At 67.1% G+C, this 20,653-nt stretch overlaps 2 protein-coding genes across 6 annotated transcripts; one reads left to right on the top strand and one right to left on the bottom strand.

Moving 5' to 3' along the window:
* The first annotated feature begins 1,652 nt into the window (after positions 1-1,652).
* Positions 1,653-14,490, top strand: MAMSTR (MEF2 activating motif and SAP domain containing transcriptional regulator). 3 transcript variants are annotated; one of them, XM_054009591.1, is made up of 14 exons: positions 1,653-1,739; positions 3,387-3,588; positions 5,516-5,569; positions 5,807-5,865; positions 6,383-6,458; positions 6,686-6,835; positions 7,247-7,410; positions 7,708-7,821; positions 8,111-8,358; positions 9,325-9,451; positions 10,777-11,139; positions 11,452-11,580; positions 11,686-11,740; positions 12,154-14,490. In XM_054009591.1, exons 2-14 carry the CDS (start codon positions 3,534-3,536, stop codon positions 12,567-12,569), a joined length of 2,010 nt encoding a protein of 669 aa, XP_053865566.1. In that variant the 5' UTR covers positions 1,653-1,739; positions 3,387-3,533; the 3' UTR covers positions 12,570-14,490. The 3 variants fall into 3 exon arrangements, with proteins under 3 accessions (XP_053865566.1, XP_053865565.1, XP_053865567.1); XM_054009590.1 differs by having other exon boundaries at positions 3,478-3,588; XM_054009592.1 differs by lacking the exon at positions 1,653-1,739 and having other exon boundaries at positions 3,296-3,588; positions 6,707-6,835.
* IZUMO1 (izumo sperm-oocyte fusion 1) lies at positions 14,292-19,065 on the bottom strand. 3 transcript variants are annotated; one of them, XM_054009594.1, is made up of 8 exons: positions 18,831-19,065; positions 18,593-18,667; positions 17,275-17,361; positions 16,611-16,691; positions 16,031-16,131; positions 15,493-15,643; positions 15,068-15,239; positions 14,292-14,869 (listed from the first exon to the last, which is right to left on the bottom strand). In XM_054009594.1, exons 1-8 carry the CDS (start codon positions 19,063-19,065, stop codon positions 14,794-14,796), a joined length of 978 nt encoding a protein of 325 aa, XP_053865569.1. In that variant the 3' UTR covers positions 14,292-14,793. The 3 variants fall into 3 exon arrangements, with proteins under 3 accessions (XP_053865569.1, XP_053865568.1, XP_053865570.1); XM_054009593.1 differs by having other exon boundaries at positions 16,031-16,134; XM_054009595.1 differs by lacking the exon at positions 15,068-15,239 and having other exon boundaries at positions 16,031-16,134.
* Between the last annotated feature and the right edge of the window lie 1,588 nt (positions 19,066-20,653).

Genomic DNA, 20,653 nt, shown 5'->3' on the forward strand with positions numbered 1-20,653 from the left:
CCAGAGCTGGAGATGGAACCCAGGAGTCCTGGCTGCCTCCCGCCCCCACCCCCCACTCCAGTAGGGAGCAGAGCCCATCTCACCCCCACCCATTTTTTCCATCTGGTTTAGCGTCAGCACGGGCTGGAGCCTGGGTTGGGGGGAACATCGGGGTACAGGGCCAGGCAGAGGTGGGGCCCGGGAGTGGGGCAGGAGGGACCATGGCTGGGGGCAGGGTGGGCATCAGGCCGGTTTTAAATACCCGCAGCTGAAACTGATCCGCAGCGTCAGTGAAATCCAGCTCGGCCCAGACAGCCAGAGACAGGTGCCACCTGTCGCGGGATCCCCCAGCGCCCCACTGCAGCCACCAGCAAAGGGCAAAGGGCACCCGGCGCGCCGGGCCCTGGCTCGCCCTGGACCCCACAACTGCCCTCCGCACGGCCCCACAGCGCAGCCCCGGCTCCCAACACGTGTGTCCAGGCCACACCTAGTGCGAGGGGGCCCCGATCTCGGCGACTCTGTGTCTGGGCAGCGCCCGGCCCGCCGGGGCCCCGATCTCGGCGACTCTGTGTCTGGGCAGCGCCCGGCCCGACAGGCCCCGATCTCGGCGACTCTGTGTCTGGGCAGCACCCAGCCCGCCAGGGCCCCGATCTCGGCGACTCTGTGTCTGGGCAGCGCCCGGCCCGCCGGGGCCCCGATCTCGGTAACTGTGTCTGGGCAGCGCCCGGCCCGCCGGGGCCCCGATCTCGGTAACTGTGTCTGGGCAGCGCCCGGCCCGCCGGGGCCCCGATCTCGGTAACTGTGTCTGGGCAGCGCCCAGCCCGCCGGGGCCCCGATCTCGGCGACTCTGTGTCTGGGCAGCGCCCGGCCCGCCGGGGCCCCGATCTCGGTAACTGTGTCTGGGCAGCGCCCAGCCCGCCGGGGCCCCGATCTCGGTAACTGTGTCTGGGCAGCGCCCAGCCCGCCGGGGCCCCGATCTCGGCGACTCTGTGTGTGGGCAGCGCCCGGCCCGCCGGGGCCCCGATCTCGGCGACTCCGGGTCTGTGTTTTGGGTGAGGAGTTCAGGTGCTGAGCCAGGAATAGGACCCAGGAGTCCTGAGTGAAGGTGCAACAATCACATCCCCCTCTAGTGGCCAAACGGGAGGGGGCTGGGGACTAATGGTTAGAGCGGGGGGGGGGGAGGAGCCAGGACTCCTGGGTTCTCCCGGCTCTGGGAGGGGGCTGGGGACTAATGGTTAGAGCGGGGGGGGGGGAGGAGCCAGGACTCCTGGGTTCTCCCGGCTCTGGGAGGGGGCTGGGGACTAATGGTTAGAGCGGGGGGGGGAGGAGCCAGGACTCCTGGGTTCTCCCGGCTCTGGGAGGGGGCTGGGGACTAATGGTTAGAGCGGGGGGGGCGGACCCAGGACTCCTGGGTTCTCCCGGCTCTGGGAGGGGGCTGGGGTCTAGGGCCAGCCCAGGGGGCGGGTCCCTGCTGAGCCAGCAGCGCGTTCCTGCCCGCGAGTGGCGGTGTCGGGTGACCGGCAGGTGGGGCCTTTTCACACGTGGGGGGGGGGGGGGGGGGGGAGGTGGCAGCTGCCGCCCCCCCCCCCCTTTATGGGGGCAGCTGTGACATCACCGGCCCAAGGTCCCCCCGCCCCCCAGCCTGCAGAGCCCGCCCGTGGCCGGCCCCAGCACCCCCCACGCAGCCGGGCCGGGACCCGCGGGGAGAGACCGACCGAGCCGGGCCGGACAGCGACCGGGACAGTCACCGCGCGGCGCTGGTGGGTGGGACCCCGATCCCCCAACCGGCAACCCGCCCCCTGGGGCTCCCGACCCCCCCAACCTGCCACCTGGGGTCCCCGATCCCCGAACCCGCCCACTGGGGCTCCCGACCCCCCAACTCTCCCACTGGGGTCCCCGATCCCCCAACCCGCCCACTGGCCCCCATAATCCCCCCAACTCTCCCACTGGGGTCCCCGATCCCCCAACCCGCCCACTGGCCCCCATAATCTCCCCAACTCTCCCACTGGGGCCCCCGATCCCCCAACCTGCCCCCCAGTCTCTCCAACCCACCCCCTGGAACCCCCAATCCCCCCAACCCGCCCCCTGAAACCCCAGATACCCCCAACCCACCTCCTGGGCCCCCCAACCTGCTCTCTGGGTCCCCATGATGGACTCAGCCCACCCCCTGGGGCCCCAGATCCCCCCAAACCACCCCTGGGGCCCCAGATCTCCCAACTTCCCCCCTGGAGCTCCTGAGCCCCCCAACCCACCCCCTGGAGCCTCCAACCTGCCCCCTTGAGACCCGATTCCCCCAGCCTGCCTCCCGGGGCTCCTGATACCAGCAATCCCCCCACCCTGCTCTCTGGGGCCCCCGATTCTACCAACCCACCCTCTGGGGCCCCAGATTCCCCAGCCTGCCCCCTGGAGCCTCCGACCTGACCCCTGGAGCCCCCAACCCACCCCCTGGGGCCCTGCTATCCCCCCACCTGCTCTCTGGGCCCCTGTGATCACCCAACCACCCCACCCCCTGGGGGCCCCATCCTGCTTCCTGAAGCCCCCAATCCCCAAACTTGTCCCATGGGGCCCCCATTCCCCCAAACCTGCCCACCGGAGCCCCCCAATTCCCAAATTGCCCCCCAACCTGCCCCCTGGAGCCCCCCAATCCCCACTATCCACCCCCTGGAGTTCCCCAATCCCCCAAATTGCCCCCCTGGAGCCCCCGATCCCCCAACCTGCCCCCTGGGGCCTCCAACCCACTGCTTGGCCCCTAGATCCCCCAAACCTGACCCCATCCCTCTCCCCAATCCTGACCCCCCAGTTGATCTCCCTTCACCCACTCCTGCCCCAGCCATCCCAATCTGCCCCTCAAGACATCCCTGCCCAGAAATCTGTCCCAATCCCTTTTCCCCCAAATCTGATCTCCCAAATCTCACCCCCTATAGCCCCCCTGAAATCTGCCCCCTAGATCCTCATGTCCCAGAATGTGCCCCACCAGATCCCCCCAAATCCTGCTCTCTGACTCCCTGCCCCATCCCCCCGAATCTGTCCCCCAGATAGGCCTCCCTCTAAACTGTCCCATCCTGCCCCCCAAGCTCCCGAAATCGGCCCCCGGATCCCCCCATCCCTTTGTTCTGCTCCCCCTCCAAACAGAGCCCCCTAGATCTGCTCTTCCCCGACCCCCAGCAAGGAACCAGGGTGTGTGTGTCTAGAATTAAAATGACCCCCTATACAGGGAATAATCTCTGTCCCAACAGGATTAGGGTGGGGGGGCTGGGAGCCAGGACACCTGGGTTCTATCCCAGCTCAGGGAGGGGAGTGGGGGGGCTGGGAGCCACTGAGTGGAAGTTTTTGAGAGTTCCCTGCCCCCCATTATCCAGCCCTGGGGCATTGCCATCCCCCTCAACTTATGGGGGCCCCTCTTTCAGGGGAGGAGTTGTTCAGGCACAAGCTCCGTCTGTGACCCCCCGTTCTCCTTCGGTCTCTCTTCCCTGCTGGATTGTTTTGGGGTCCCCCCAGCCCAGGGCAGCTGGCCAGGTGCCCCCCCTTCACGCTCGACACCCCCAGCCCTGACCATGACCCTGTTGGCCTCCGAGCGCTCCATGCTGATCCGGAGCAAGTTCCGATCCGGTGAGTGGGGCTGGAAAACGGGGCCCCCAGCACAGGGGCTCGAGGGGCGGACGGTAAAGCGGGGGGCTGGGATCCAGGACTCCTGGGTTCTATCCCAGCTCGGGGAGGGGAGTGGGGTCTGGTGGTTAGAGGAGGGGGGCTGAGAGCCAGGACTCCTGGGTTCTATCCCAGCTCGGGGAGGGGAGTGGGGTCTGGTGGTTAGAGCGGGGGGGGCTGAGAGCCAGGACTCCTGGGTTCTATCCCAGCTCGGGGAGGGTCTGGTGGTTAGAACAGGGGGGCGCTGAGAGCCAGGACTCCTGGGTTCTATCCCAGCTCGGGGAGGGGAGTGGGGTCTGGTGGTTAGAGCAGGGGTGCTGAGAGCCAGGACTCCTGGGTTCTATCCCAGCTCGGGGAGGGGAGTGGGGGCTGGTGGTTAGAGCAGGGGGTCTCGGCGCCAGGGACCCAGGCGTCCCAGACAGCAGGTCCCCTGTCCTGCATGTCTGGGTCTCCAAGGCCTCATTCTGGCCTACCTGAGGTCCCGCCTATGCCTGGGTCCCAGAGCTGAAGGGATTCCCCAGCTAGGGGGACAGGGGTGTCTGTGAGCAAAACAACCCTGCCCCCTCCTGGCCAGGGCAAAGCCCAGGCCCTGGTTTAGCCACAAAGGGTGGGGGAGGACAGGGAGTGAATGGCACCAATGGGGAAAGGGGGCAACTGGGGTCTGGAGCTCTGCGCTGCAGCCCCCTCTGCCTACTCTGCCGGGAGATATTAGCCAGCCCTGCAGGGGTTAACGAATCGGGATGTCCCGTGCCCCCTGCCCCCTCCCCCGCCTGGAAAAGAGCTGCTTCTTCACTTCCTGTCCTAAATCTCCTCTTGGCTGCCAGCTGCAGCCACCCCAGAGCCAGCCGCAGCCCACAGGATCAGACCTAGAGTCTGCAGTTTAGTGCCCCCTGCCCCGCTCCTTGCAGCCCGGCACCCCCCGCTGAGCCCCCGCCCTGCCCCCTGCAGCCCAGCGCCCCCGCCGAGCCCCCACCCCGCTCCCTGCAGCCCAGCGCCCCCTGCCGAGCCCCCCGCCCTGCTCCCTGCAGCCCGGCACTCCCCGCCGAGCCCCCCGCCCCGCCCCCTGCAGCCCAGCGCCCCCTGCCGAGCCCCCCGCCCCGCCCCCTGCAGCCCAGCGCCCCCTGCCGAGCCCCCCGCCCCGCTCCCTGCAGCCCAGCGCCCCGTGCCGAGCCCCCCGCCCCGCCCCCTGCAGCCCAGCGCCCCTTGCCGAGCCCCCCCTCCCTGCAGCCCAGCGCCCCTTGCTGAGCCCCCCCCACTCCCTGCAGCCCAGCGCCCCCTGACGAGCCCCGCCCCCCTCCCCGCAGCCCAGCATCCCCTGACGAGCCCCCCGCCCCGCTCCCTGCAGCCCAGCGCCCCCTGCCGAGCCCCCCGCCCCCCTCCCTGCAGTCCAGCACCCCCCTGCTGAGACCCCCACCCCACCCTCTGCAGCCCAGCACCCCCTGCTGGGCTCCTGGGGGTACTCCATTGGTGGGGGGTTATATGGGGTGGGGAGAGGGTGGTTCTGTGGGGGGCAGGGGGGTCTCATGTTACCAGCTCCCGAAATAGCTCTCACTCCCCTCACCCCAGCTGCCACCCGCCAGACACCTGCTGGGGGGGGAAGGGACAAGAATAGACGGGCGCACCATACCCCTCCCCCTCCTCTGCCTGCTCCCCTCCTGTGCCCCTCCCTGGCCCCTCCTCTCCACCCCATCCTCTGCTCCCCCCACCCCATGCGCCCCAATCCCATGCCCCTCCCCCCACCCCCATTTCCCCCCATCCATCCCGGCTGGGAACTGAGAGGCAGCGGGGACTGGCGGGAGGTTGTGTGCAGAGCTCGGGGGGGGGAACCCCTGGGACGTGGGCAGAGGGGCTGGTGGTCTCACCCCCCCTGACTGTGCCCTTCCTCCCCCAGTGCTGCAGCTGAGGATGCAGCATCGCAGATCCCAGGAGCAGCATCTCGTGACACGTGAGTGGGACCAAGGAGGAGGGACTGGGGGGGGGGGGGCAAGAAGGGCTGTTAAGGAATGGGTCTATGGGGAAGGGACTGGGTGGGAGGTATGGGGCCCTGGGGGAGCAGGGAGGTGGTGAGTCACCAACCACAGCGTATCTGGGCTGGAGCCCCAACTCACAGCCCTCCTTGGCTTCCTGGGACCCCTCTCCTGCTGACAGTGGGGGGCGCTAACCTTCCCATCTCTCCCTCCAGCTCTGACCAAGCCCCCCGCAACCTACCTGGAGGTGAACGGGACCCCAGAGCAGAGCCGGGTGAGCAACTGGGATGGCCTGGGGGCAGGGGAAGCTTGTGTGGCTATGTTGCTGTTGCAAGACAGGCTGGGTAATGGAATATGCAAATGATCCCCACCCACTGGAGGGGGCTTAGAGTGCTGGAGACGCATTCAGGTGGATGGGAGTCAAACTCCCCATTGGGCAGAGGGGGAAACTGAGCCACAGGGAGGGGAAGGGACTCGCAGCGGAGAGAACCCAGGAGTCCTGGTTCCAATACCCCCACACGCTCTAACCACTAGGCCCCATTCCCCTCCCAGAGCCAGGATAGAACCCAGGTGTCCTGGTTCCCAGCCCCCCCCCCTCCCCACTAGACTCCACAATGCTCCCAGAGCTAGAGAGAGAACCCCAAAGCCCTAACTCCCAGCCCCCGCTGCTCTAACCACTAGACCCCACTCCAACCCAGCAATCAGCGCTCCTGCCTTGCTCCCGCCCAGCACCCCAATACCCCCCCTTTGCTGCTCCAGGCTGTTCTGACCCCCACTCCCACCCCTTACAGGCTGACGAGACCCTGAAAGTGAAGGTCCAGACGAGAACCCACAAAGTGGGAGCTGCCAAGGGCCAGTTCACAGAAGGTAGGTGCCGCCCGGACACCTGGGTCCCCAATCCCATGCTCCGGCTCATCTGGGGTCGTCCCCCCCCACCAGGACACCTGGGTCCCCAGTCCTTTGCCCCAGCCCATCTATGGCTCACCTGCCTGGCCGCCTGGGTCCCATAACTGGCACAAACAGATCAGTGCATGGTACTTGGGCTCCCCCCCATGGCCTGCGCCCCCCCATTCACTCTGTGTCCCCCCCGGCAGAGTCTGGGGGGGACCCCACAGAGCGGAAGGAGAAGAAGACGCGTCTGGCTGAGGATCTGAAGGAGAAACTCCTGCAACGGCCGGGGCCACTGGAACTCGTGACGAAAAACATCCTTTCCCTGGACGCCAGCCTCAAAGATGCTGTGAAAGGTACAGCAGGTGCCAGGACTCCTGGGTTCTCCCCGACTCTGGGAGGGGAGTGGGGGCTAGTGGTGAGAGCAGGGGGGGGCTGGGAGCCAGGACTCCTGGGTTCTCCCCTTGGCTCGGGGAGGGGAGTGGGGGCTAGTGGTGAGAGCAGTGGGGCTGGGAGCCAGGACTCCTGGGTTCTCCCCTTGGCTCGGGGAGGGGAGTGGGGGCTAGTGGTTAGAGCAGTGGGGCTGGGAGCCAGGACTCCTGGGTTCTCTCCCTGGGTCTACGGCTAAATGAGTGGCTGAAGGTGGACGCGTTCTGGGAATAGGGGGCGCCGGCTCCCATCCGGTGCCAGGGCGGGGACCTGCTGGCTCAGGGGGGGCAGGTGAGATTTTCAAAACTGGTCTAATTCCCCTCCCCCCGCCCCCCCAGCTGATCCAGCCCCTGCTGCCCCTGGGACCTTCCTATTAGAGGAGGATCTCAGCAGTTCTTCATCGTCATCATCGTCCTCCTCTACTTCCCCGCGCTTCACCCACTGCCTGGGGGCCCCCCCCGGCAACCCATCCCCCCCCTCGGCGTCAGGGGCTGCTGTCCAGGTGAGATACATGGCGGAGCCCAGAGCTGGGGACAGGAGGGGGCTGTGGGTCGAGAGTGAGGGGCACCGGGAGAGCTGGGGGGTGCCCTGGGTCTCTGCTGCCATCTGGTGTCTGGCTTTTCAAACTGCGGAGGGGGGGGCTGGGAGCCAGGACTCCTGGGTTCTATCCCCGGCTCTGGAAGGGGAGTGGGGTCCAGTGGTTAGAGTTGGGGGGGGCGGAGGGGGGCTGGGAGCCAGGACTCCTGGGTTCTATCCCTGCTGTGTGACTCCTTGGCTTTCTGGGCCCCTCTCCCTGCAGCCAGAGCTGCTGTCGATCCTGGAGTCCCAGCCTCCCTCAGCGCTTGCCCCGGACCCCGAATCCCAACCTCCTGGGGGCGGTCCCCCGGCTAAGCCCCCGGCCTTGCTGCCCAAGGTAGGTGCCAAGCTGGGGCCGGGGGTGGGGGGCTGTGGGACGAGGGGGGCGGATCCCCAGCAGGAACTGAGAGGGGAATGTGGGGGTGCTGGAGTTGGGGTGTCCCAGCAGGGGGGGTGTTGGGGTGTCCCAGCGAGGGGATGGGAAAGTGGTGCCAGCATTGAGATGCCCCAGCCAGGGAGTGGGGGGGACAGAATTGGGGTGTCCTGGTGGGGGGGGTGAGGTTGGAGTTGGGATAGGGAGGGGGCCCCACTCGGCAGGTCCCAGCCAGGTTTTCCCCCTTCCCCAGGGCCCCCCACGCCCCAAGAAGGCGAAGGATCCCAAGCCCAAGGTGAGGAAGCTGAAGTACCATCAGTACGTGCCCCCTGCGGCCCGGCCCCCCCGGGCCCCGGCCCCCCTGGACGCCGCCTACGCCCGCCTGCTCCAGCAGCAGCAGCTCTTCCTCCAGCTCCAGATCCTGCAGCAGCAGCAGCCGCCGGCCCCCCCGGGGTCCCCCGCAGCGCTGTGTGTGCCGGCCCTGCACCCCCTGAGCGCCAGGTACCCTCCTGCACCCCCTGAGCGCCAGGTACCCCCCTGCACCCCCTGAGCACCAGCTACCCCCCATCTCCCCCTGAGTGCCAGGTACCCCCCTGCACCGCCCTGCACCCCCTGAGCGCCAGGTACCCCCCCTGCACCCCCTGAGTCCCAGGTACCCCCCTGCACCGCCCTGCACCCCCTGAGCGCCAGGTACCCCCCCTGCACCCCCTGAGTGCCAGGTACCCTCCTGCACCCCCTGAGTGCCAGGTACCCCCCCTGCACCCCCTGAGCACCAGCTACCCCCCATCTCCCCCTGAGTGCCAGGTACCCCCCTGCACCGCCCTGCACCCCCTGAGTGCCAGGTACCCCCCCTGCACCCCCTGAGTGCCAGGTACCCCCCCTGCACTCCCCTGCACCCCCTGAGTGCCAGGTACCCCCCCTGCACTCCCTGAGCGCCAGGTACCCCCCTGCACCGCCCTGCACCTCCTGAGTGCCAGGTACCCCCCCTGCACCCCCTGAGCGCCAGGTACCCCCCCTGCACTCCCCTGCACCCCCTGAGCGCCAGGTACCCCCCCTGCACTCCCTGAGCGCCAGGTACCCCCCTGCACTGCCCTGCACCCCCTGCGCACCAGCTACCCCCCTGTACTCCCTGATCACCAGGTAACCCCCTGCACCCCTCTGCACCCCCTGCGCACCAGCTACCCCCCTGTACCTCCCAACTCCCCCTGAATGCCAGGTAACCCCAACTTCATCTGCACCCCCTGAGTGCCAGGTACCCCCAACCCCTGAACCCCCTCAGTGCCAGGTACCCCCCAACCCCCCTGAACCGGGGTACCCCCTGCACCCCTGATCACCAGGTACCCCCAAGTCCCACTGCACCCCCCGAGTGCCAGGTACCCCCACAACCCCCCACTGAACCCTCTCAATCCCCCCTCACTGAATCTGCCCCCCTCTAACTCCTCCTCTCTCTCTGTTCCTCCCCCCCAGTATTTCCCCAGATCCAGTGATCAGCTTCGCGGCCCCCGCAATTACCCTGGCAGTCCCCCCCACGCCTCCCACCCCTCCTGTGCCCCCCAAGCCTGAGCTGCTGCCCGCCAACCTGGATGACCTGACAGTGAGTGTGTCTGTGAGGGGGGGGGAAATCTGGGGGGGACCCTGTTCCCCCCTGGAGGCAGGAACTGGCGGGGGGCTGCCAGGGTGGAGGAGGAGGAAATGGGGAGTGGGGATTTGGGGGTTGTGAGGGAATGATGGAGGGTCATGGGCGTGGGGGGGGGTGACGGGGTGGGAGGGGTTTATTGGAGGGGTGGGGATGGGGCTATGAAGAGATGGGGAGGGGTTATTGGAAGGGTGCAGTGGGGCTGTGAAGAAGTGGGGAGGGGTTATTGGAGGGGAGCTGTGAAGAGGTGGGGAGGGGGGTTATTGGAGCGGTGGGGGTAGGGCTGTGAAGAGGGGGGAGGGGTTATTGGAGCGGTGGGAAGGGCTGTGAGGGGGTTATTGGAGCGGTGGGGGTGGGGCTGTGAAGGGCTGTGAGGGGGTTATTGGAGCGGTGGGGGTGGGGCTGTGAAGAGGCGGGAGGGGTTATTGGAGCGGTGGGAAGGGCTGTGAGGGGGTTATTGGAGCGGTGGGGGTGGGGCTGTGAAGAGGGGGGAGGGGTTATTGGAGCGGTGGGAAGGGCTGTGAGGGGGTTATTGGAGCGGTGGGGGTGGGTCTGTGAAGAGGGGGGAGGGGTTATTGGAGCGGTGGGGGTGGGGCTGTGAAGGGGTGGGAGGGGGTTATTGTAGCGGTGGGGCTGTGAAGGGCTGTGAGGGGGTTATTGTAGCAGTGGGGGTGGGCCTGTGAAGGGCTGTGAGGGGGTTATTGGAGCGGTGGGGGTGGGGCTGTGAAGAGGGGGGAGGGGTTATTGGAGCGGTGGGGGTGGGACTGTGAAGGGGTGGGAGGGGGTTATTGGAGCGGTGGGGGTGGGGCTGTGAAGAGGCGGGAGGGTTTATTGGAGCGGTGGGAAGGGCTGTGAGGGGGTTATTGGAGCGGTGGGGGTGGGGCTGTGAAGAGGGGGGAGGGTTTATTGGAGCGGTGGGGGTGGGGCTGTGAAGGGGTGGGAGGGGGTTATTGGAGCGGTGGGGGTGGGGCTGTGAAGAGGGGGGAGGGTTTATTGGAGCGGTGGGGGTGGGGCTGTGAAGGGGTGGGAGGGGGTTATTGGAGCGGTGGGGGTGGGGCTGTGAAGGGGTGGGAGGGGGTTATTGGAGCAGTGGGGGTGGGGCTGTGAAGGGGCGGGGCAGGGATTATGGGGGTGCGGAGTTTGTGAGGGGCTGGAGGATTGGGGGGTTCCCTTCTCCTCTGTCAAGAAGACATTCTTGGTGGGGAGGGTGGAACAGGGGCATCCGTCTGTCCCGCACTAAGGCCCCCCCGGCCCCTCACTAACCCCCCACCCCCACCCCCCAGGTGTCAGAGCTCCGCCAGCAGCTGCGCCAGCGCGGGCTGCCAGTGTCGGGCACCAAGCCAGCCCTGCTGGAGCGGCTGAAGCCCTTCCAGGTGCGGGGGGCCCCGGGGCCGCCCCCCCCCGCCTTGCCCCCCGCCGACCGGGCGCTGCGGGAGAAGCAGCAGCTCATCGACAGCCTCACCTGGGAGCTGCAGCGGGAGCAGCGGGAGGCCGACGACCTGCGGGAGGAGCTGCAGCTGCACAAGTGCCGGCGCGGCCGCCCGGAGGGGGAGCCCCTGCCCCCCTCACCCCCGGCCAGCCACGGCCCCCAGACCCCCGCCGGGGAGACACCCGAGGGCACAGTGCCCGGGAGACAGGGGTTCCTGGTGAGAGCTGGGGGCGTGGCGTGGGGGCCAGGGGCGGGGCTTGTGTGCTGGGGGCGGGGAGGACCGGCCAAATGGGAGGGGCATGGCAGTGGGTGTGGCCATACCATAATTGGAGTCGGTGGAGCAGTCAGAGAGGGTGGGGCATCCCAGGGGAGAGGCTGAGGGGCGGAGTCATGGCAAGTTGGGAGGGGAGGGGTACTGGGGGGGAGGCGGAGCCATGCCAAGGAGGGAGGGCCATAGGGCCATGTGTGGAGCAGGAGATGAGCTGGGGGAACCTCAAATTTACCCCCATGTCCCTCCCCCCTCCCTCAGGTTTTTTGCCCCCCTTCCTGTGAGCCAATCGGGGAGGACCTAGAACTGCCCCTGCAGATCACGGCCAGCCCCACCCCAGGCCCCCGCTCCCTGGAGGAGGAGCTGCAGGAGGCCATCCAGAAAGCCCAGGTATGGGGGGGGGGCGTCCCCATATACCCAGCCCCCGCGCCCCGCCCCAGAGGGGCCGTGTCCTTGTCTCTGCCCTTCACTCCCTTTCTCCCTCCCTGTCCGCAGCTGGTCCCAAGTCAGTCAATCGAAGACATCCTGGAGGAGCCACTGGCGTGTGCAGGTGAGACCCCGGGTACCCCCACTCCCCTCGCCCCCCTGCCCCAGCCTGGTGTATGAGGTGCCATGGTGCAGGGAGTGGGGCAGGGGCTCAGCAGGGTGGGGGGCTCAGCTGGGGACGCTGGGCTGCGGGGAGTGGGGCGGGAGGTGGGGCTGTGAAGGGGTGAGGTAGGGGTCTCAGCAGGGGGTGCTGGGCTGCGGGGAGCAGGGTGGGGGGCTCAGCAGGGGCACTGGGCTGCAGGGAGTGGGGCGGGGGCTCAGCAGGGGGACGCTGGGCTGCGGGGAGCAGGGCAGGAGGTGGGGCTGTGAAGGGGTGGGGTAGGGGGCTCAGCAGGGGGCACTGGGCTGTAGGGAGCGGGTTGGAGGGGGTGCCATTCAGCATCCCATGTCCATCTAACCCCCCCACCCCCTCTCCAGGTGATCTGCTCCCCACGGATGCCCCCTTGCTGCTCCCCACAGAGCCACGCCGGCCCCCCTCGCCTCTCAGCCAGCAGGGGGCGCCCTGCAAGAAGCCCCGTCACACCCCGCCGGCAGCAGCCATCTTGGATTTCCCCGGCCACTATGACTTCCTCACCCCTCCCTCCTCCTCTTCCTCGTCCCCCTCGGACTCCCTGCGTGGGGTCTTCTCCCCGGAGCCCCTGGAGGGGCCCCCGTCGCCCAGCCCCCGGCCCGCCTTCGACCCTGTCGATTGGCTGGAGGCCTTGACAGCTGGCCCAGCTTCGGGGCTGGGGCCCGGCACCCCCGGCAGCAGCAGCATCTTCTCCACTGACTTCTTTGACTCGCCTGAACTGAGCGTCAACCACATGATTGACCTGATGGTGGAGCAGTGGTAGAGGGTGCGGGCCCCCCAGGCCCGGCCACGGGGAGTCCCCCACCGCCACCCCAGAGACGCCAACAAATCACACCAATGCAGGTGCCATTTTGGATGGGTGACGTCAACTCCAGGCGCCATCTTGGATGGGAGGAACCATAGTTTGTAGTGATGCCAAAACTGGGCGCCATCGTGGATGGTGGAACCATTGTTCAGGGTGACATCAACTCCAGGCGCCATCTTGGATGGGTGATGTTAACTCCATCTTGAATGAGTAGAAGCATTATTCTCGGTGACGTCAACTCACGGCACCATCTTGGATGGGTGGAACCCTTGTTTGGCGTGACCTCAATTGCAGGTGCCATCTTGGATATTTGGAACCATTACTCAGGTTGCCATCAACTCCGGGTGCCATCTTGGATAGGTGAAACCATTGTTTGCAGTGATATCAATTCCAGATGCCATCTTGGATGGGTGAAACCATTGTTTGGAGTTGACATCAGCTCGGGATGCCACCATTGATCGGTGAAGCCAACTGGATGCTATGTTGGGTGGATGAAACCATTGCTTGGGGGTGATGCCAACTCCAGACACCATCTTGGATGGGTGTAGCCATTTTACTGGGTGATGTCAACACTGGATGCCATCTTGGATGGATTAAACCATTGCTGTTTTGGTTGTCAGCCCCAAAGGGCATCTTGGAAGGATCAAACTGTTGGTGTTCAGAGTGATACGGCGGGTGGCTGCCATCTTATATAAATCATACCATAAGTGTTCAGGGTCACATCAGCTCTTGAATGGGTTAAGCCATTGTTTGGGGGTGATGCCAGCTTCCACCACCATCTTAAATGGATCAGACCACTGATGTTTGAGTCACGTTAGCTCTAGGTGCCATCTTGGATTGGTCCAGTCATTGGTGCTTGGGGTGATGCCAAGTCCAAATGCCCTCTTTATTTGGGCCGTACCTTTAATTGAACCTAAGTGTTTCATTGGCAGGCGGAAGGCAACTCCACCTGTGGGATGTCATCTTGTTTGGGACATATCACCTTTGACTCCAGTGTCTTATTGACCAGAGGGGAGGATGTGGAAACCATCTTAGTTTGGATTGTGCCATCTCTGTACCTAGCTGGGTTGGGAGAAGCCCACTCTAGATGCCATCTTGGATGGATCATATCATTTGGTTTTTTACCTCATGTTTTACTGGCAGAGGGGGGTGGGGAAATAGCAACTGTACCATTTGCTGAGCCTAGTGTTCTATTGGGGACTGCCTCACTCCCCCCCACACCCAGGCTGCCCCCCAGCTCCTGGCCCCCTCCCTTTTACACCCAGTCCCCCCCCACCCTGCTCATCACTGTGCCCTGCCTGATAATTAAGGGGTGGGGAGTCTCTGACCACTGGTGAGGGGGCAGCTCCCTAAGGGGGCTGAGCTAGTCGGGGAGGGAGGAGCTGACAGCGGCCAAAGGCTACTGAGAAAGGTGGACTAACTGGGTGATAGGGCACTGCTGTGGGGAAGCTCGCAGCCCTTGGAACAGCCCCCTCGGGGCACTGCCATGGGGAAGCTCACAATCCCTTCGAGGCACTGTCGTGGGGAAGCTCACAGCAGTGCAGCTCAACTCCTGTTTGCTCCCCAGAGTGGTGGCAGGGGCCGGGAGAGCTCCCACCATCACTGGGGGGGGGGCAGTGGGGGTTCTGGCCTCCCATGAGCCCTGATCTGCTGTGGGTGAGTAGAAATCCCAACTTATATCCAATCCTCCCCCCCCCCAATTCACCTGGAACTGCATAGCCTTGTTCCAACCCCCAACCCCAGCTCCACAGCTCTGATGGTTCTGCCCACAAAGGTCAGGGAGGCCCCTCCCCCAAGTGCTGGCTGGGGGGGGTCAGTTGAGGGGGGACCCCGGAAGTCAAGCTGCTCCCCCCACACAATAAAGCCCCTTCCCACTGCACCGGCTGACTCTGTGGTTTTTAACTCCGGCTGGGGTGGGGAGTAGCTGAGGGGTGGTCCATGGGAGGGAAACTGAGTCACGCTGAGCTAGGAATAGAACTCAGGTGTCCTGGCTCCCAGCTCCACCCCTCCAACCCAGAGGTGGGGACAGGACCCAGGAGTCCGGGACGACAGTGCATTGGCAATAAAATCCTGTCTATTTAAAAGTACCGGGGGGGGTGGGTTTCAGCTCTCCCCCCCCCCGCCTTGGAGGTGGGAGGAACCAGGGCTGGGGGGGGGTCGGCTCTGGAGTTGGGGGGGCAGGTCACGTCTTCAGCGGCCCCCCCTGGCTGCCACCGTCCTTCTCTGGCACCTCCTGCTGGCGGCGATAGAGCCAGGCGCTGTAAGGGAGGGGGAGGGGAGGGCGGGTTAGGGAAAGGAGATGGGGGAGCTGTCTGGTGGGGGGGACAGAGCCACCACCTGCCCCCCACCCTGGCACAGGCCTTGCCCCCCAGCCTCCCCCAGACACGCAGCCCCGGGCACATGGGGGTCCTGCCCCCCGGGGGGAAGGGTGGGGGGGCCCCGGCGTCCGGACTCACCAGCCCCCAATGAGCAGTAGGACCAGCCCGGCGCTACTCCCGATGATGACCCAGACGGTCCAGTCTCCAGGGCCCCTCGGGGGGGTTGGGCTCCGTGATGGGGAGGGCAGCGTCAGGGGCCCCAGCAGGGGCGGCGCAGGTGGTGGGGTGCTATTCCCCAGCAGGGGAGTCACTGCAAGGGGGAGGGGACAGGTGTTAGAGGGAGGCACGGCTGGGAGCCAGGACCCCTGGGTTCTCTCCTGGCTCTGGGAGGGGAGTGGGGGCTAGTGGTTAGAGAAGCGGCGGGGGGGGGGTGGTGGGAGGCAGCTGGGAGCCAGGACTCCTGGGTTCTCCTCTGGCTCTGGGAGGGGAGTGGAGGCTAATGGTTAGAGAAGTGGGGAGGGGCACGGCTGGGAGCCAGGACTTCTGGGTTCTGTCCACCTCACCTGTCACCTGGAAGCACAGCTCAGAGCAGACCCAGCCCTGGGCATTCAGCATCTCACAGCGATAGCGCCCCGAGTCGTTCGCTGTCGCCTCCTTCTTCACGAGGAAGGCGTCAGGGCCCATGACCATGACCTGCTCCGAGCCCCCCACCGCCTGCGGGAGAGACGCGGGGATCACGGAGGCTGCGGGTCGGGAGTGAGGGGCGCCGGCAGGGCTGGGCTGGCAGGGGCTGCGGGTCGCGAGTGAGGGGCGCCGGCAGGGCTGGGCTGGCAGGGGCTGCGGGTCGCGAGTGAGGGGCGCCGGCAGGGCTGGGCTGGCAGGGGCTGCGGGTCGCGAGTGAGGGGCGCCGGCAGGGCTGGGCTGGTAGGGGCTGCGGGTCTGGAGTGAGGGGCGCCGGCAGGGCTGGGCTGGTAGGGGCTGCGGGTCGGGAGTGAGGGGCGCCGGCAGGGCTGGGCTGGTAGGGGCTGCGGGTCGGGAGTGAGGGGCGCCGGCAGGGCTGGGCTGGTAGGGGCTGTGGGTCGCGAGTGAGGGGCGCCGTACCCGGTAGAAGCGGTAGCTTTTGGCACCGTAGCTGGCGCGGTGCCAGGTCAAGGCACAGTCCAGGATCAGGTCGTCGTCCTGCTGGACCCGCAGCCTCCGCTCTGCTAGAGACCCAGATATCAGAGCCCATAACCCCCCCACCCCGGGCTCACCCACTCCAGTAACCCCCCCACACCCAACCCCAGCAGTGTGCCCTGGGTCACAGCAATGGGCCCACCCACCCCCGTACCCCCCTCAGATCAGAGCAATGGGCCCATCCACACCAGCCTGCCCCCTGCATCAGAGTGGGCCCATCCATCCCAGTACCCACCCCGCCCCCGGTCAATGGGCCCATCCAGTCCAGTTTCTGACAGTGGCCAGAGTTAGATATAGAAGACCCCTTGTTACCCACAATGCACCTGGCCATGGTGGGGATGGGGGGAATTTTCCTTCCTGTCCCTGCTGGAGAAGCCGGGCCCTGGAACCTGGGAGTGAAACCCCAACACAGGCTGGAGGTCTCTAGACCCTCCCATCCCTTCACAGCCAACCCCCACCCCCATCATCTGACCCCTCCATCCCTCCCCAAGCACCCCCCACTCACCCCCACAGTGCAGGTCCCGGTTGCAGGAGTAGAGCTCGGTGCCGCAGGCCCGGCAGTCGATGAACTGGTGAACCATGCGCCCTGTGGAGGGGGGGGTCAGAGCCCGGGGGGGGAGGTCAGGGCCTGGGGAGTCAGGGCCCCAGTAGCTAGGGTGGGGTGAAGGCCCCCCGGGGTAAGGTTGGTGCCAGTGTCCCAGGAGTCAGAACCTGACATGCTGGGGGAATTGGACCCAGGCGTTCTGGGGCTGGCGGGGGGAGGGGATCACTGGGGGTTGGGGGGAGGCCCTGAGCTGCTGTGGGGGGTTAGCATTAGGAGGTCAGGGCGCCCTAGCCTGGAGTGCAGTCAAGGATAGGACCTTCCCAGCACGGGCATCCCTGACCCCCCAGGGAATCAGAGACAGGGTCCCTGGAACCCCCCACCCCTCCCCCAGGATCTGTCCCTCCCCCCCCATCCCCTCTGGCTCCCACTCACCACACTTATTCGGGCAAAAAACTGCAAAACAAGAAGGAAGAAGAAGGGTGAGAAATGGGGCTTATCCCCCCCCCATGCCCTGGGGAACAGAGCTGCAGGTCGGGAGTGAGGGGCACCGGCAGAGCTGGGGGGAGCCCAGGGCTGGGCTAGCAGGGGGCTGCGGCTCGGGAGTGAGGGGCACTTTCCCCCTCACCCTCTCTCTGGAATCGGGCCATGAGGGTTGTGAAGGTCTCTCTCAGCTCCTGCAGGCTCCACATCACCTCGTTGAAGAGCTGCCCATCTGCAGAGCAACCAGTGCGCTGTGAACACCACACAGGACAGTGCCATGGCCCCAGACAACCCGCCCCTCCCTCCCCCCGCGAAAAGACCCTTGCCTAGAATCGACCCATGTCGTCTAAGCGGTTCAGGTTTCAAAGGGTTAATCGACTTGCAAAACCCCAGAGCAGCCAGCAGGGGGCGCTGCCTCATTGGCAATAGGAAGGGGGAGCCCAGGGCCGGGCTAGCAGGGGCTGCGGGTCGGGAGTGAGGGGCACTGGCAGGGCTGGGGGGGGGGAAGGGCCGGGCTAGCAGGGGCTGCGGGTCGGGAGTGAGGGGCACTGGCAGGGCTGGGGGGGGGGAAGGGCCGGGCTAGCAGGGGGCTGCGGGTCGGGAGTGAGGGGCACTGGCAGGGCTGGGGGGGGGGGGAAGGGCCGGGCTAGCAGGGGCTGTGGGTCGGGAGTGAGGGGCACTCGCAGGGCTGGGGGGGGAGGGCCGGGCTGGCAGGGGGCTACGGGTCGGGGGTGAGGGGCACTGGCAGGGCTGGGGGGGGGGAGGGCCGGGCTAGCAGGGGCTGCGGGTCGGGGGTGAGGGGCACTGGCAGGGCTGGGGGGGGGGGAGGAAGGGCCGGGCTGGCAGGGGCTGTAGGTTGGGAGTGAGGGGCACTGGCAGGGCTGGGGGGGGGGGGAAGGGCCGAGCTGGCAGGGGGCTGCGGGTCGGAGATGAGGGGCACTGGCAGGGCTGGGGGGGGGAAGGGCCGGGCTGGCAGGGGCTGCGGGTCGGAGATGAGGGGCACTGGCAGGGCTGGGGGGGGGGAGGAAGGGCCGGGCTGGCAGGGGCTGTAGGTTGGGAGTGAGGGGCACTCGCAGGGCTGGGGGGGGGGGAGGGCCGGGCTGGCAGGGGGCTGCGGGTCGGAGATGAGGGGCACTGGCAGGGCTGGGGGGGGGGAAGGGCCGGGCTGGCAGGGGCTGCGGGTCGGGGGTGAGGGGCACTGGCAGGGCTGGGGGGGGAGGGCCAGGCTGGCAGGGGCTGCGGGTCGGAGATGAGGGGCACTGGCAGGGCTGGGGGGGGAGGGCCGGGCTGGCAGGGGGCTGCGGGTCGGAGATGAGGGGCACTGGCAGGGCTGGGGGGGGGGAAGGGCCGGGCTGGCAGGGGGCTGCGGGTCGGGGGTGAGGGGCACTGGCAGGGCTGGGGGGGGAGGGCCAGGCTGGCAGGGGGCTGCGGGTCGGAGATGAGGGGCACCCCGGGGCTGGTACCTTTGAAGTCATTCTCCATGATTCGGGTCACGGCCCGTCTGAAGTGGGCTGCAGCTTCTCCCATCGTCTTCTCGTCTGGCGGGGGGGGGGTGACGTGTTAGTGGGGGGGGGCAGCAAAGGGGATGAGACCCAAAGCTCTGGGATCCCGCCCCCCCCCCGACAGCCGCCCCCTCCTAACATCCCCCAACTCCCTCCCCCCCCGGCTGTATGGGGTGGCGGGGGAGGGGCCCCTGCGCACCGATGACCCCCATGTAGCTCTGCTCCCCGATGGGCAGCTCCGCCAGCCCCTGGAGGCTGCGCTCGAGCAGGGCCTCCAGCCGCGCCCGCAGCTCCGGGTCCCCCCGCAGCTGCCGGCCCAGGTAGGGCCCCTTCAGCTCCCGCAGCAGCCGCATGGAGCCGGGGTCGCAGCGCAGGCAGCCCCGGGCCCCAGAGCCCCCCAGCGCCCACAGCGCCAGCCACAGCGCCCAGCCCATGGCCGGCCACTGGGGGGCGACCTCGCGCCGCGCCACCCCGCCCCTCTGCCTCGCGGCCAATCGCCTTCGGCACCCACCCCTGACATCACAATGGGCTGGCCAATCACATGCCAAGATTAAACCCCTCCCACCTTGACCTGGGCGAGGGGACCCCATATACGCAGCCCCTGGCCTAGGGTGAGTAGACAGCAAGTGTGAAAAATCAGGACAGGGGGTGGGGGGTAATAGACATCTATACAAGAAAAAGCCCCAAATATCGGGACTGTCCCTATAAAATTGGGACATTTGGTCACCCTACCTGCGCCCCACCCCCCAGGGGCCGCATCCCAGCACTGGACAAGGGGTTCCCAGATACCCAGCCCCCGGGCCCCACCCCAGAGGGGCCACATCCCAGCACCAGGCGAGGGGACCTCAGATACGCAGTCCCCACCCCACCCTAGAGGGGCCAAATCCCAGCACGGGGCAAGGGGTCCCCAGATACCCAGCCCCCAGGCCCCACCCCAGAGGGGCCATGTCCCAGAGCCAGGCAAGGGGTCCCCCTGTACCCAGCCCCTGCCCCACCCCAGAGGACCTGCATCCTGGTGCCAGGCGAGGGGTCTCCACATACCCAACCCCCATGCCCTCCCCAGAGGGGCTGCCCTGCCCCACCCCAGAGGGGCTGCGTCCCGGCGCCGGGCGTGTGAAATCCGAGCTCCTTTAGGGCGACAGGCGTCTCTGATTCGGGGTTAATCCCACCTGGCTTTCCCTTCCCCCTCCAAGCTGAGTCCCAAATGGCTGATGTGTCCCCCCCAGTCCCCCGCTGAGCCCCCGGCCCCTTGGCAGGGCCGGGGCCCTGTTGGTCTTTCATAGCGGCTTGTGTGTCAGGGCTGGGACCACCTGCCCGGGCGGGGGTCAGAATAACTCTGGACACGGTCTGCTTCGGATTAATTAACCTTTGATCCGAATGGGGAACCCGGGGCGGGGGCGGAGGGGGTCATAAAACCAGCATGGAGATTGATGGCTGCTTTCATCAAGTGAGGGACAGAGCCGGCCAGCTGGGAATGGGAGGGGGGGCTGTGGGTCGGGAGTGAGGGGCACCGGCAGAGCTGGGGGGGCTAGCAGGGGCTGTGGGTCAGGAGTGAGGGGCACCGGCAGAGCTGGGGGGCTAGCAGGGGCTGCGGGTCGGGAGTGAGGGGCACTGCCAGAGCTGGGGGGGCGTCAAGGGCCCCATCGTGCCGGGTGCGGCACAGACCCAGAGACAGCCCCTGCCCCATAGAGCTCCCACTCTAACTAGACCCCAAGAGAATCATTCTCCCCACTTTACAGCTCTGGGGCAGCTGAGAATAAAACCACGTCCCTCCGCCCCTCGTGCCCCATTCCCCTGTCCCCTGAGCCAGCCAGTCCCTGCCCTGGGGTCGGATGGGAGCCCGGCGCCCCCTAGAGGGGAAGGTCTGAACCCAGCCACGACCCTCCATCCAGTGGGTCTCAACCAGGGGCCCGTGTTTCCCTGGGGTCCGCCGAGGTCTCCCAGGGGGTCCATCAACTCATCCAGAGATTTGCCGGGTTTTGCAGCCGGGGACATCAAAAGCGCCGGCGAAGTCCGTCCGAA

Source organism: Malaclemys terrapin, chromosome 20 (genome assembly GCF_027887155.1).
Source record: "Malaclemys terrapin pileata isolate rMalTer1 chromosome 20, rMalTer1.hap1, whole genome shotgun sequence".
NCBI classification, from domain to species: Eukaryota; Metazoa; Chordata; order Testudines; family Emydidae; genus Malaclemys; species Malaclemys terrapin.